The following is a 15,772-nucleotide window of genomic DNA, read 5'->3' on the forward strand; positions in this document are numbered from 1 at the left end:
CAAACTGATGCCACCTGTGAAATTGGAGTTTCAGCTTCAACATCAGTCCTTCCAATGAACACCCAGGACTGATCTCCTTTAGGATGGACTGGTGGGATCTCCTTGCTGTCCAAGGGACTCTCAAGAGTCTTCTCCAACACCACAGTTCAAAAGCATCAATTCTTCGGCGCTCAACTTTCTTTATAGTCCAGCTCTCACATCCATACATGACCACTGGAAAAACCATAGCCTTGACTAGATGGACTTTTGTTGGCAGAGTAATGTCTCTGCTTTTTAATATGCTGTCTAGGTGGGTCATAACTTTCCTTCCAAGGAGTAAGCGTCTTTTAATTTCATGGCTGCAATCACCATCTGCAGTGATTTTGGAGCTCAGAAAAATAAAGTCAGCCACTGTTTCCACTGTTTGCCCATCTATCTGCCATGAAGTGATGGGACCAGATGCCATGATCTTAGTTTTCTGAATGTTGAGCTTTAAGCCAACTTTTTCACTCTCCTCTTTCACTTTCATCAAGAGGCTTGAGAACCACTTTTGAAAGACGCTGGGTCTTGGGATATGGGTGTCCCAGGTTTAAAATTCATGACTGTAACTCAGAAATTCAGATATTTCTTCCTTTCTCATAGACCAGTGGTTCTGTGCTGTCGTGGGGTCTGAAATTACTAATCTTCAGACATATCCTTCAGATTCCAACCATTGTCACCTGAGTGCTTCTGAGAGGTGGGAACCTGGTGTTCAAGGTGGGGGAAGGGCTTGCTCTATATGGATCTGTCTTGCTACCATTTCCAAGCTGCCATACCTGCCATATTCATCAGGAATTTTCCTCCTGGAAGCTGAGCAGAAGTCCATTCTGACCTCAGATCCTCCAGTCTGTCTGGAGGATGTCCCCTCATCCCTAGGAGCCCACTCCGTGGTGACGATCAGGACCCTCAGAGATACACGTGTCTTGCTCTCTTGCTGTCTTCTGTGATTCTCCCTGAATCTCTTCTCTTGATGCAGGAAGGTATTTCTCTCTGTCCTGTACAGCGGGGATGGACTCTCCCTTCACATACTATATGCAATCTATTCTGGTTTCTTATCAAGCAGGGCTCATTGATACTTAAAGGTCAGCTTTCAATATCATAGGAAACGATTTCTCTTTCCACTCTGTGGCTCTTGCAATTACATGACAAGTTTTGCTCCTGTGAGCTTGACAAAAGTCAATTTTGAGAGTCAAGGTTGAACAAGCCTTCTTCCTCTGGTCTCTAGCTTTTCTCTAGGAGCAGAGAGGTGGTGGGTTACTGTTGTTGTTTGGACTGGCAGGAGAAAGAGTAGGGGTAAAAAGAAAGGGGGGAAAAACCACAAGTTTAAAATCATCACTCCGTTGTCACCTGTTTAATGCAATTTCACAGAATCCACTGTTATCACATCCTGTTCGTTGTCTTCCCTGGAGTCTTGAGGTTGGAATTAAAGAGTAGATGCTATGTTTGTAGGCTGCTTTCTTAATATCTCAAGGATGTCCCACTGTAGAGACTGCTCAGAGTATGGGCTCATCCTCTACTTGTTTTTCAGAAGGCTGTCTATAACTCCAGAGGTGGTGGAGTATGTGATCCAAGGTTCCCTGACCACAGCGATGGGACTAGGGATAGACCCTTGACCCAAAAGGTGACAGATTGCATTTTCCAAGGATGGTCATAGCCGTCTCTTCCATCAACATTCTTTTCTTACAATGAAACCTTGCGACACTCTCTTTAGGTAGTGGAATCTGTGTCCCCTCCGCTTGAACCTGGGCAGAACTCCATGACTCAGAGAGCATACTGTGTAACTTCTGAGGCTACAGCACATGACATGCTACAGCTTTTACCTGACTCACTCTCTCCATATCTTCCCTGTGCCCACTCCCTCTTTTTCATCCTGTCTCTAGATACTTGCTCTGGGAACCCAGCTGCCATGTGGTAAGGAAGCCCAGGCCACATGGAGAAGATGCGTCTAAGGGTTCCAATAGGTAGTCCTGTTGAGGTCATGACCAGTACCTAACAGCCAGACGAGTGAGTGAGGAAACCACGGAGATGCCTCCAATCCCAGCCACCACCCAACAGCAACCACATAAGGGACCCTTAGTGAGTCTTGTGTGGTTGAGCTCAGACAACCCTCAGAACCATGAGGGATTGCAACAGTAAAGAATTGTTGTTTACACTATTAAATTTGGGGAGCTTTGTCATGCAGCAGTGGATAACCGATACACAAGGGGAGTCATTTATAGAGATTTTTCACATTTTTTTCCCCCAGATTTTTGGAACTGAGGTACAAAGAGACTGTGTCAGCTTGCTACAGGGGTTAGACCTAGGAGATTATGCAGACAGGACTGCTGACGGTGTCACCCTAGTCAGGTTCAGCCATGTGTGAAAGGAAACATACGTGAGAGGAATGGAAATTTGCAGGGAGAAGGAAATGAGGGAGAGAGTGTTGCCAGGGTTTTGGATGACTTTCTTTTTCTTTTTCAAAGAAGTTCACTGAAAGCTAGTATATTATTATTACATTTTGGCTGCACATCTGGGCCTGTGGGATCTTAATTCTCTCACCAGGGATCAAACCCACACCCCCCTGAGATGGAAGTGCAGAGTCTTAACCACAAGATTGCTAGGGAAGTCCCTGGATGGCTTTCAACTTCTTAGCTTTGAATAGGCCCACTTATACATTCCGAAAGGAAATCAGTCCTGAATATTCATTGGAAGGACTGATGTTGAAGCTGAAACTCCAATACTTTGGCCTCCTGATCCGAAGAACTGACTCATTTGAAAAGACCCTGATGCTGGGAAAGATTGAAGGCGGGAGGAGGAGGGGACAACAGAAGATGAGATGGTTGGATGGCATCACTGACTCAGTGGACATGAGTTTGCATAAACTCTGGGAGTTGGTGATGGACAGGAAGGCCTAGCATGCTGCAATTCATGGGGTCGCAAAGAGTTGGACACGAGTGAGCGACTGAACTGACTGATACATTCAGGACTTAGATCCTGTGAGATGCTTTTATATCTAACAATGATAATTAGTATTAAATTTATTTTCATTTAGTGTAATAATCATTATTAAATTAAATATTATTATTACTATTAAAATAATATTCTCATCTTTTGCCTTGACTAATTTCAGTTACTTTTTGTTTCTTGTAACCAAATGACTCCTGATTAAAACATCCGCTAACCAATTTGAAATGGCTGTGGATATACTGGGCTTCCCTGGTGGCTCAGTAAAGCCACCTGCCAGTGTGGGAGATGCGAGTTCAGTCCCTGGGTCGGGAAGATCTCCTGGAGAATGAAATGGCAACTGACTCCAGTATTCTTGCCTGAGAAATTCCATTGACAGAGGAGCCTGGCAATGTACAGTCCATGGGATCGCAAAGAGTTGGACACAACTCCGCGACTAAACAACAACAATGGACATGTCACTGGCTTTATATAGAATAAATCTGCTGCAGGGAAGTTTTACCTGCTTTAAACCCTGAGAACATTTTGAGGGTTTTGCCACAGAGGAGGACCATTTGCCTCTGTAAATTCCCAGTCTTTGGCTCTCAGCACAGCATGGCATCTGTGATAGTTGCTGATGCTACTCACTGGATACTTCCTGCTCCTCCTCTAGCTGGAAGGTCATAAAACCATGCGTCCTGGCTCCTCTGGGGTGGGTGAGACTGTGTAAGCAGACCAGAGTAGACTGATATGTGTCACTTCTGGCTGCCTTTTAAGGATCCTGGCCAGACCTTCCACAGCTCTCTTTTTCATCTCTGGAAGGTGGTGGTGGCGGAGGGGGCGGGGGCGAGGGGTGGAACATGACAGATAGTAAGGGCTCCAGCTGCCGCTGAGCCCTTGAGTAAGGACAGGGCAGGACCACAGAAAGAAGCCCCCACTGATCTGCAGCAGAGTGGGAGTAGAAAATAGCCTTTTGATGTCTTAAGGAGATTTGAGAGTTGTTTATCGCTATAGCAGAATCCAGCCTATCTTGCCTGATTCAGTGTTTCTGCATCATCCATCACCAAGAAGACTGGGACCCTCCAGGGAAACCTCCCCAACGCAGCCCCTCCCGCTTCCTTCACAGTGGCCTCCATCTTGCTTCCTTAGGAAGTTCCAGAGGAGCCACTCTTCCTCCTCTGCTCCTCCTACACTGGAGGGAATGGATCTGGTCCTGGGTCCCTGTCCTCACCCGATTCTCCTTTCTCTTCCAATTTGAACACTCTCAGGTTTTTGAAAACTTCTCATCAACCTATCTTTTCTTCTATTAAACTTTCCTACAAATAGTTTTGGGCTTCCCAGGTGGCGCTAGTGGTAAAGAACCCACTTCCCAGTGCAGAAGACATAAGAGATGGAGGTTTGATCCCTGGGTCAGGAAGATCCCCTGGAGGAGGGCATGGCAACCCATAGTCAGAGGAGCCTGGTGGGCTATGGTACATAGGGTCGCAAAGAGTCAGACACAGCTGAAGCGACTTAGCACCCATGCACGCACAGATAGTTTATACACCCTGCTTCAGTTTCTTATTTCCCAAATAGTTAATCCTCTGTAAACTCATTTTTTTAAGAAAGATTGAAGTATAGTTAACTTGCATTATTGTATTAGTTTCAGGTATACAGCCAAGTGATTCAGTTATATGTATGTATTTTTCAGATTTTTTTTCCATTATAGGTTATTACAAGATATTAAATAGAGTTCCCTGTGCTATATAGTAAATGCTTGTGTAAACTCATTTTTGTTCTGACCTCTTCGCTGAAGGTGGTTGCCTGAAATTGTTTGGCTACATAAATCAAGGCTGCTCTGATCCTCTGAATTCCAACTCTTTATTATCATAGGATTATAGAATTTCAAAACTGAAAAAAAAATGCAGAGAATGGGCTTCTCAAACTTAACTGTGCATAGAGTCACCTAGGAATCTTGTGGAAAAGCAAACTCTGGGGGTTCACCTAGAGATTCCGATTCAGTAGGTCTTGAGAAGGACTGGCAGCAATGTGCATTGCCATGAGCTCCCAATGGTACTGATGTTGCTGTGGACACACTGGGTTAAGTGACAGTGTTTTGTTTTTTCTCCAAGTCTGAAATGAAGACTGATGTATGGACTAATATCATTTGGGGAGTGGGGGAGGTCTTTTCCATGGTTGCCATGGTGAACCAGCAGGAGTAGCTCTTATCAGTGCTCCAAGAAAGAATCATTAGGGTACACACACTGGGGAACAATGGTCCCAGTATTCTACACTGGATGCATATCTCCAGAACTTGGCCTTGGGGTTGAAATTGAAACTGGAGGCAAAACAACTTCTCGTCTTGGAGAGAGCCCTTGTCCTGAAACACACATCTGAGCTGTGTATTCATGGGCAAACAAACACAGAAAAATAATGAACTGTTGAGGACTTTCTGTGGAAATGCATTCTTTGGGATTTTCTTTTTTTAATAGACAGGTTGCTGGTTTTGGGAAATCACAAGAAGTTAAGTTAAACAGAAGAGGCAGCTTTCTAAGAACCTCATTCTTCCGGTAGCTTAACACGTTCTCTTCCTCCATAGCCGCCTTATTGATGCAGGGTAATTGCTTGTCACTGGGAAAATGCTATTTCATAAGTGATGGTTCCTGCCATGGGATCTCTTCTGTCATCCCATCACTCTGCCCTCCCACTGTACCCTTCTGCTGAGACTTATGCTACCTGAGCTTACTCTGCTCCCTGCAGAGTCTTGACAAAGTCACAGAAACAGGCTAAAAAAGATGAGAAGGATTTTTAGAGATTTAGAGCGGTCTGGACCACTCTTTTTGTTTTAAATGAGAACATTGAGGTTTGAAGAGGAGAAAGATGTCTTTCAAGGTAACACAGCAAAATGCCGGCAGAGCTAATACAGTGAACCAGAACTTCTGATACCCAGTCTTGTGCTCTTTGACTGCACCCTAGTCTCATGGGATGGGAAAGCTGAGATGGGCAAGGCCAAGCAGGATGGGATACTTACAAGTTCACTTGGCTACCAAGAAGCCCAGATGAAATCTGAGTATCGTGCTGTGCTCATTCAGTGATAAATTATATCAGACATGGTTTTGTTTCATTTTGTTTTGTTCATCTAATATCATAAATTTTACAGATGAGGACACCAAGGACCAGCGATGACATTGGGCCACACATCCCTGCTGTAAAAGTTACTGATTCACTCATTCTAGAACTTTCTAAGCATTCATTCTAGCCTCTGCTCTTTATGACTTTTCCACTCCTGACACATTTGCAGCCCAAACCATTAGTGCTGTTGGATTTCTTCTTAGAATCTTGAAGGGAAATCTTTCTTATTCCTTCCTAGAGGTTTTGTGCTTCCTTCACACTCAGCCAGAGGAGAAAGGTCAGTGTTCAAAGTGATGTGGAAGGTGAAAGCCTGGCTGAGACCCCTGGCATCTCAGTGCTTCCAACATGAGTTTTCTCTGGCCTTGGCTTATTAATGATGTTGTATTAAGACCTCATTTTTATTTCATTTTTATAGATCTCACCAGTTTGGGATTAGTGACAATGGTGATAGAGGCCATTCTGAGGTTTATCTGTGAGAATCAAAGAGGAAAATTTGAACAAATTGTTCACATTAATGATATTTAAAAGTGGTTATTTACAGAGCACAGGCTATGGTTCCCAAGCAGGAGGAGAAGTGGGGAAGGCAAGGAAAGGAAGTTTGGCATTAACAAATGCAAACTATTATATATAAGGTGAATAAATAATAAGATCCTACTTTATTGTACAGGGAACTATTGGGTTGGCTAAAAAGTTTGGATTTTTTCCTTAACCTCTTACATATATATTCTATATACTGTGATAAAATCATAATGGAAAAGAATATGAAAAAGAATGTGTGTGTATATACATACATGTATAACTGAATCAATTTGCTGTATAGCAGAAATTAACACAACATTGTAAATTAACTATAATAAAATAAAATTTTTAAAAGAGTAGATATTTAGCCAGTTTAAGAGAAGAATCCTTCAAACACCATTATGTTAAGAACTCTCTGACTCAAATGTCTTGACCGTTTTTATATTAATTACACATTATTCTTAACTATTCAGCAAGGAATGTCGCCAATGATTTTCTCTGAGGGAACATGTTGCTAATCTAACTTAACCCTTCTGTGTATGTGAGGTAGTAGTATAGTGTTAGTTGCTCAGTCATATCTGACTCTTTGCGACCCCATGGACTGTAGCCTGCCAGGCTCCTCTGTGCATGGAATTCTTCAGGCAAGAATCCTGGAGTGGGTAGCCATTCCCTTCTCCAGGGGATCTTCCCAACCCAGGGATCGAACCCAGGTCTCCTGCATTACAGGCAGATTCTTTACCATCTGAGCCACCAGAAACCCCCGTGTATGTGTAAACATTATAATTAAATTTCATATCTCTAAAAAATTTTTTTCACCATCTCAGAATTTTTTTTTCCCTTGGGTTTCCTTCCAGTAATGAACATAGAGTAATGAAGCTTTGCTAAACTTATAATGTCTGTGTGCTTGCTGTGTGTCATCATGAGTTAGAGACACCAGGACTTAGACGTAATCCACTGTAATAATGATTGTCGTACTGAGCAGCATGGGCTTTAGAATATGTGTGGTTATGTGTTATTATGTATTAGAATAGTAAACAGATTTGTCACTTTGTCCTAGGTAAAGAATGCCATTGGTGGGAGATAATAAAGGGATTTTTGTGCTTTTTTAAAGTGAACCATTTTTAAAAACTCTATTGAATTTGTTACAATATTGCTTCCGTTTTCTGTTTTGTTTTTGACTGCAAGGCACATGGGGTTTAACCTCCCTGACCAGGAATCGAACCTGTACCCCCTGCATTGGAAGGCGAAGTCTAAACCGCTGGGCTTCCAGGGAAGTCCCAATAAAGAGATTTTTAAAATATATATATAAGCTCAACATAGCCCAGGAGAAGGGTTTTGATTACAAAGGAATCAGGCAGTTGGTAAGCAAGTATGACTGACTGTGAATTCTAGGAAATACAGAGGTGCTGAAGTTGGCAAAAAGTCGTGTCCTGTTTGGCAATATTTTGTTTGCTGAAGCAGAACCCACCAGCATCTAGGTTATGGAGAAAATTCAGAAACACAGAACAACAGATGACCTTAGCAGCAAAAGCGAATATGGGCCAAAGAAAATAAAAATAGAAAATGAGTCCAGAGAAAGAGGTCTTGAGCAAGACTCCAAATCTAGATCAGTTTTCACTGTACAGCCTGATTCTCTGGTTAAAATGGCATGAATGTTTAACCACCTTTACTTTGGTCACTCATGGCAGCTGCAAGCACTAACTCTAAAGCTATGGATTCCACCCTAATAATGATTGTCATGGTGAGCAAAAGAGGCTTTAGAATATGTGTGGTTATGTGTTATTATGTATGAGAATAGTAAACAGATTTATAATCAACTAAAAGCAAGCTAAGACCTAATGTCCAAGAATAATAAGGCTAGAGTAGATGAATATGGATACAAAGTTGTGGGATCTTAGTTCCCCAACCAGGGATCCAACCTTCGCTCCCTGCAGTGGAAGTACAGAGTTAACCACTGGATCACGAGGGACATCCACACAAGGCTGTAACTTCTGATTCTGTTTTGAGTTGGTGCACCTTATCCATTGGCATTTCTCCTAAGCCTGCCTTCCCACATTTATTTTGTTCACCATTTTGAAAGCATCATTAAAGTCTAATTTGCACATCATACAATTCACCCATTGTATTATACAATTTGATGACTTTTAGTACATTTATACAGTTGTGAGCATCACCATAATCAGGTTTTATAGTGCTTCCATCACCCTAAAATTTCCCTCATTCCCATGGTCAATCCTTGTTTCTTCTCCCGTCAATGATCGTCTACATCCTTTTGTGATTTTTTAATTACCTTTGGCTCTGTGTTTGAAGAAGCAAACTATTTGGCTATTTTAAGAGACACAGATTATGTTGAAACGGCTTTATTATTTTTTTAATCCATAAATATCTGTTACTGACAAAAGTGGAAAAATCCTTAAGACTAAATCTTACTAAAGTGATACCTGTTTACAGTACATATATAATGTGCTTTGACGGGTAAGTAGAATGATGAGATTTGTACAGAAGCGGCAGTTACAGGAGCACTGCTCATCATGAAGCTTACTTATGAGGATGAGGAAACGGGCAAAGGTACAGATAGAAAGGTACTTTTCGTCAGTACTACCATATGTAATAAACATGGAATCCATAAATTGGGCTAATGCATAAAAATGTTCATTAATCTCCCCTTAGGAAATTGTGTCCCCAAACTAAAAATATTACAGTAAGAATTGCTTTTTTTTTTTTTTAATTAGAGAATTTTAAGAATTCTTTACTACAAAATGTCTAGTTGAGTTATAGAACTAGAGGAATATTTGCCACTACGAAGCAAATGACTGAGTCCTCCCAGGGAGTGGCATTCAAAGGTCACGGCAGGATTGGGCAGCAGAGTGCAGCAGGGTTCTTCCTCTCCCCCCGGGGGAGGGTGTTAAGGAAACGCAGGACATCCTTTCTCTGACTGATGGATGGTGGATGTGTTTGCCGATTTACAAGATGGGTTTGGGGGTACTGACTTGTACTCTCAATTCTTGCTTCTTCTAAGCTTTCACCGGGAGGATGGTAGTGTCACGAGAGGAGGGGCTAGAGAGCTACTAGGATGGGGTGGGTGCCCTCCTCTTAGCAGCCCAGGGGGTGCCTCCCCCTCCTCCAGGTGAACGGAGCCCCGTGTCCGGACTTGGTCTTCAGGACACAGGTTCTGGTTGGAGACGTGACATCCGTCACTGCAGCGTCCCTGTGGCGCATTCTGTCTCCTCCATGGCTTGGAATGCTTCTCCGAGCTGATCTCAGACAGACTTCTTGCCACTGTGGGCCAACCTCTGGACCTGTCTCCTCTAGCCCATGCCATCTCAGAAATCAGAACCGCCTCCCTCCAGCTTTAGGGACCACATCAAGATGAGCACTTCAGAATTCCCCAGTGACTCAGACACCTGGGGTGATACAGGTGTGTCTATATGGGGTGGGGGTGGATTCCGGGACACATGGTTGGTAACCCACTGAACGGGCAGGCCCTTCCACCTTCAGACCACGGGACCCACCCCCGGCTCTGGGAAGGAGTGCGGAGACTGCCCAGGGCACCTGACCATGTTGCCGTGGGGCACGTGGAATGGGGTGTGTGCGGCCCAGCTGGGAGGGGAGGGATGCTGAGAGGAGGGGCTACTAAGGGGGAACGGGAGCCCTACATGTGCGAGTGGGATAGAACTTCAGAACTCATCTGGTCAAAGCCCCTCGCTTTACACATGGGAAAAGGAGTCGCTGAGGGAGAACACATCTGGTCCTCGGTTACATGGCAAGACAGAGACAAAGCCAACACGGAAGCCGAATCTCCAAGAGCCTCAGCCCCGTGGTTTTTCCTCCTGTAGTATGCTGCCTTCAGAAATCAAATACAGAACCCAGGAAGACACAGCTCTCATATCAAATCTGTCACTAAAATGCTGCATTTATATATATAAAAAAAGTACATAGGAACCCTGAAAAATACATCACTGAAGCACAACGAGCTTCCTAGAAAATACTCCAGAGCCAAGTTTCCCAGGTTTGGGGAGGAGGGTGGAGGAAAGTGTTGGGGGAATACAGCAGGTGCTTCCTAGGATCTCGGTCACCATTAGGCCCTGAAGGTCAAGTTCACAGTTGCCTCTGACTGGAATCTGAGGCCAGAAGGCTGGGGCAGACAGGGTATCGCTGATGAAAGTGGACTGTTTGGTGGTAGGATTACTGGGCTTACTGGAATGGATATTTCTCCAAGCTCAGACAGTCATGAGGCTCTCTCATCTTTTGGAGACAAAGGGAGGTCTATGATACACACAAGCAGGACAGGCATAACTGAGATGGAACAGTGGCCGAGAGCTCTCAAGGATATGAATCTTTGGCCAGAGCAGGAGCCTCTGGGCTAGTGGCAAGCTGGGGCAGGGGCTTCAGGGACATGTCAGCTGCAGGAACCAAAGCCAATCTTTGCCCATGATGCCTCTGACAGAGTAGCTTCCATCCTTTATCTCATGGGGGCAGGAGGTGAAGGATAAACCAATGAGGCCAACAGAGACCTGAAGAATGTCTCACTCTGGGACTGTCTTCATTGAGAGCTCCATATTTTAGAACCAGGAGGTAGTGCAGCAGGACCAGGGAAAAGAGATTGGGGATGGAGAGAGGTGAAGGGAAGAAGACCAGGGCCGGGGAGATGAGAGGAGGAAGGGCTGAACGGGCATGGAAGAATGAGGTCAGTTTCGGGCTGGGAGTGAAAAGAGGGGAGGAGACATCTGAACGAAGAGAAGGGTGAGAGCTTTTTAGAAGGCAAGCCCATCACCCAAGACACTAGCCCTGTGGGTAAAAGTCCATTTAGGAGATTGAAGGAATTCTTGGGAAAGCATTTGTGATTTATGAGCTCCTGGAGCTAGCAGTTCACAGGAGGAAGCGAGGCAGGAAGAGTGGAAGGGCATGACAGATAGTGAGAGCTCGGCTGCCATCAAAGACCAAGCTGACCAGCACAAACCTTCAGGGCAGGAGAGACCCCATGCAGACCCCAGTGTTTTCCCAGCAGAGCAATGGAGATTCAGAGAGCCAGACAGAGGGAAACATCAGGCTTGGGGCTACCCTTAGTGGGAGAGCCGGGCTTCCATTGTGGAGGAAGGGCCAGCCCTTCCACATGGGGTAGTGGCCACCAGCCTGGTGGCGCTGGAAGTCTGGGCACCTGGGTTCCAGCCCCAGAACCCTCTCCTCTCTGCTAAAAGAACTTGTCCAGTAATGCAGCTTTGCTCATCCTGCAAACATGGATGGCATGACTGATAAACGAAATATTTCTGTGTCCCAATTAAGACATCATTGTATGGATCCTGAAATGAGGGGACTGAATTGGAGCATGTCTGTAGACTTCTTTCATTTTCTTCCTTCCGTCCCTCCCTCCTTGCAGACCCAAGGGTGAAGCAGAAGAATCATTTCAAAGAAGTAAAGGGTCAGATAGGAATTTTTTGATCCAACCGACAACCAGGGGTTTTAAATGGGCAGCAGGAACACTGGGATGAGAAATGGTTCAGAATCAACCTACGAAACAGACCCCAGACAGACACAGGGCTGGGGAGAAGCATCATTGCCCTGAGGGCTGGAGAACTTGGTGCAGACAGGATGCTGCAGACATGAATGAGAAGCGGTTTCTGGTTCAGGTCTATGTTTGTATAGATTCACATCCACCCATGTCCTTCCGGGACTCTGCACCAGCCTTCAAGGGGAGTGGCCAAGGACTGTATTAGAGAGCAGTGGGCAGAGAGGAGTGGCTGTGACAGACACATGTCCCTTTCCAGGAGTGTCTGATTTCTTCCAGCCCAGCCCTCTTAGCTTCATCTTCTGGAGCATACTCTCATAAACCCTTAGGGACCAGCCCTTGAGATGGTTTATGTGTTTGTCAAGAAGGGAAGCAGAGAGTTATCCCTGACCTCATGGCCTCACAGCCCCAGTGACACAGCCCCCTTGGGGACCTCAGGGCAGTGTCCATCACCCCCAGCCTCAGTCCCCCTTGTGATTCATGTGATGGTGAGCACTGTGGTAGGGAGGGGAGGATAAGAGCTTTGGAATACTTGAAAAAGTAGGAGGAATCAGTCAATTGATTTCTCTGTGGATTAGATTAAAAATTCCCAGGGCTGACCCTGGGGCATTCTCCCTGCCCCACCCCTGCTTTTTAAAGGGTCATACATGTTGTATGCGGAACTGGGGAATCTAAAAGCTAATTTAAAGTCATTGCTTTTGGAGTCTGACTGTGGGGACAGTCACATTTTTAGTATCATACCTTTGCCCAATAGTCTGAAGCCAGTTCCCCTAGCTCCAGCCCAGGGAGGTATCCTGGCCCAGAGAATGGAGCCTTCTCTCCCCCGCCCCCCACCAGGCTCTGGTCTCTGGGTAGTAGATGCTACTTTGTTCACTGTCTGCTCTCTAGGTGGGTGTCACATCCTGTCCACCACCCGTCTGCCTCCCTACCCCCCCCCCGCACCCTTTGGAGGCAGAGAAGAGGCTGAGATGGGCTGCGGGGGCGGGGGCGACCCCCCAATAGAGCTGAGGGCATGGATCTGACTGATGCCCACTTCAGGGGAGCACTGGAGGTACCCAGTTAGCCCCTAGACCAATCTGCTAATGGGTCTCTGTCCGATAGATCCAAGGGAGACACTGGAGAAAGAAGCAGTAGCCAGAAGAGAGTTCTGAAGCTGCAGGAAGATGGGAGGTGTGGGGCGAGGGGGACAGGGTGGTGGCAGGAGGGGAAACTGGCAGAGAGCAGGTTCTAAACAGAGACGGGGCCAAGCACAGGGGTCGGGGGTCGGGGGGTGGGGCGTCAGTGATGCAGAGAGTGGAGAGGTCGAGGTGCAGAACAACGGCCTGGGGTCCTCCTTTGCCTGGGGCTGGGCTGTCTGGGCTGTCCACCTAGAAGCCAATGCCTCTGTCCTGTCTGGTGCGTGTGGCAGGAGCCCTGGGCTACAGGAATGGCCAGCCTTCGAGGCCCAAGGTGTCACAGTGGCCTCCTCACAGCTGCTCTCTGGCCAGGGGGCAGAGCCTCTTGCGAGAAGAGCCAGGGAGGGGAAGGCAGGCCAGAATGGCAGGTCACAGTTCAGACAGACCCGGAGGCCTGGAGGAAGGGTGGAGATCATCGGGTTGCTGGGGAGGGCCACCCCAAAAGCCCCTGCATCCCATCCCTACTCTGTTCTGGAATGACCAGAGGGAAGCCCCAGAGAACCCAGGGACGGAATCTAGGGCTGGGGGCGGGGCAGGGCCTTGTGGGCGGGGCGGGGCCTTGTGGGCGGGGCAGCCAGCCGGAAAGGAAGGGAACCCCCTCCAGGTCCTGGGGCTTGGGGGAGGGGCACAGGGCAAGGGCGGGGCCCCGGGGAATCCGCAGAGAGAAGGGCCACCCAGTGGGGACCAGAGAGTTCCAGCGGGCAGAAGAGAATCATTATTGTGCTTATGGACACAGCAGCTCCCTGGCTCTGAGAGAGCGAGCAGGCAGTTTTTAGGCACTAAGAAGATTTCTGTGATGCGGTTTTAGGTGAATGAAAGAGACCGTGGAGCCTATTCCGTCAGCCCATCGGCCAAGTCAAATCCCGGCGGCAGCTTCCGGCCAGGGTCAGGCCAGGGTCTCTTGGCGGACGGACCTGCAGCTGAGACCCCCAGGAGGGGGAGGGGGACGTGGGACTGAAAGGGACTTGGTGACAGTGGGGGAGGGGAGGGAGACCGGGGCCTCGCCCCTCTCGTCCCTCCCCTTCGATTCTTCTGAAACAGTGAGGGTGACCCCTCTAGATCCCAGGTCTGCACGCGCGCTGTGCCAGGCCACCGGCCGAGTCCCAGGAGTATGGCTTTCTGGGAGAGGCGGCCCCCCGCCCCCTCCCCCCCGGCCCCAACAAGGGAGGACGAGCGTAGGGGCCCCGTCCAGGCCTGGAAGCTGCGGCCCAGGCCCCTGCCGATCCCGGGCCCCCGCCAGTCACACGGTCACTTCTGTCTTGCTGGCTGTGTAGCAGGTGTGGTGGCCCGGGATGTAGTGCAGCTGCTCCACGGTGTTATGTCTGCGCGAGGCGAAGGCCTGGCGCTTGGCCGCCGTGCGGCTCTGGCCCAGGGTGGCGTACGAGTTATCGGAGGCACTGGGATGCGAGTGCATCTTGGTCATGCGGTAGCGGTCCAGCACGGGCGTGGACACGAAGACATCCGTGTGCGAGATGGCCCGCGCCAGGGACTGCTCGGGGAAGGCCGTCCGCTCCGGGGACAGCAGCGGGTCCTGGGAGTGCAGGCGCTCCGTGGAGAGCAGCTGCTCGTCCGAGAGGAGGCGGTCGTAGGGCAGGCCGAAGTCGTCCGGCAGACCTCGCTCCAGGGAAAGGACCCGGTCCTGCGACATGGCGCGGAGGGGCCGGCGGGGTCGCTCGCGAGGCAGCGGCTTCTGTTGGGACATCTGGATGACGTTGAGGGGGAGGGTGCCGCGGGCGGCCAGGTCAGGCAGGTGCCGCCGCCTCATGTAGTACTCGTCAGCCTCCTTGTCGGCTGCAGGGGAGAGACAGGGTGAGAGCAAGAAGAAGAGGAGTGAGCCAGGGGGGACACCGCAGTGCTGCAGCCAGGACCGCACTGGAGTGATGCAGCCCAGAGGGGTCGACGCTGTGCTTCTTCACTGCGCGTGCAAGTCAGTCCTCGGGCTGGCTTGGTTGAGTCCCTCAGTCGGGTCCAACTCTTTGCATCCCTATGAACTGTAGCCCACCAGGCCCCTCTGTTCATGAGATTCTCCAGGGAAGAATACTGGAGTGGATTGCCATCTCCTTCTCCAGGAGATCTTCCCGCCCAGGGATTGAGCCCCGTGTCCTGCATTGCAGGCAGATTCTTTACTGATGGAGCCACCAGGGAAGCCCTCAGGAGTCTTGTTAAATGCAAAGTCTGATTCAGACCTCGTTCTGGGGTGGGTCTGCAAGTCAGCCTACTTCTCCAACAAGCTCCCAGGCAATGCTGATGCCCCTAGTTCTTGGACCCACTCTGGGGTTAAGGGACTCCTTCAAGGTCCCCGTGGAGTTCAGGGCCAACTCCATGGCAAGCCCATGACCCTGAACTCCTGCTCCAGGACTGCTTCTGTCACACCATGGTCCCAAAACAGAATAGCTCCCTGGATCTTGCTGAAACTCCCAGGTAGCAGCCAGCAGCTTTCTGATGAGGTTCGGAACCTCTGTCCAAGGAAACAGGGCTGAGAACCAGCCTCCCGCTAGAATATAGCAGGATGCTCCATCCA

The 15,772-nt window shown here is 48.1% G+C and overlaps 1 protein-coding gene across 3 annotated transcripts in view; it reads right to left on the reverse strand.

Moving 5' to 3' along the window:
• Window positions 1-8,919: 8,919 nt before the first annotated feature.
• The window catches only part of SHISA6 (shisa family member 6), a 262,399-nt gene continuing 255,546 nt past the window's right edge, over window positions 8,920-15,772 (reverse strand). For all 3 annotated transcript variants that reach the window (XM_081580730.1, XM_081580729.1, XM_081580728.1), the window contains one exon: window positions 8,920-15,042. In XM_081580730.1, coding sequence (XP_081436856.1) covers window positions 14,492-15,042 — 551 coding nt within the window. In that variant the 3' untranslated portion in view covers window positions 8,920-14,491. The remainder of the gene's footprint in view (window positions 15,043-15,772) is intronic.

The sequence above is a fragment of the Giraffa tippelskirchi genome, chromosome 3 (genome assembly GCF_054371585.1).
Source record: "Giraffa tippelskirchi isolate mGirTip1 chromosome 3, T2T-mGirTip1v1.2.pri, whole genome shotgun sequence".
In the NCBI taxonomy this organism is placed as follows: domain Eukaryota; kingdom Metazoa; phylum Chordata; class Mammalia; order Artiodactyla; family Giraffidae; genus Giraffa; species Giraffa tippelskirchi.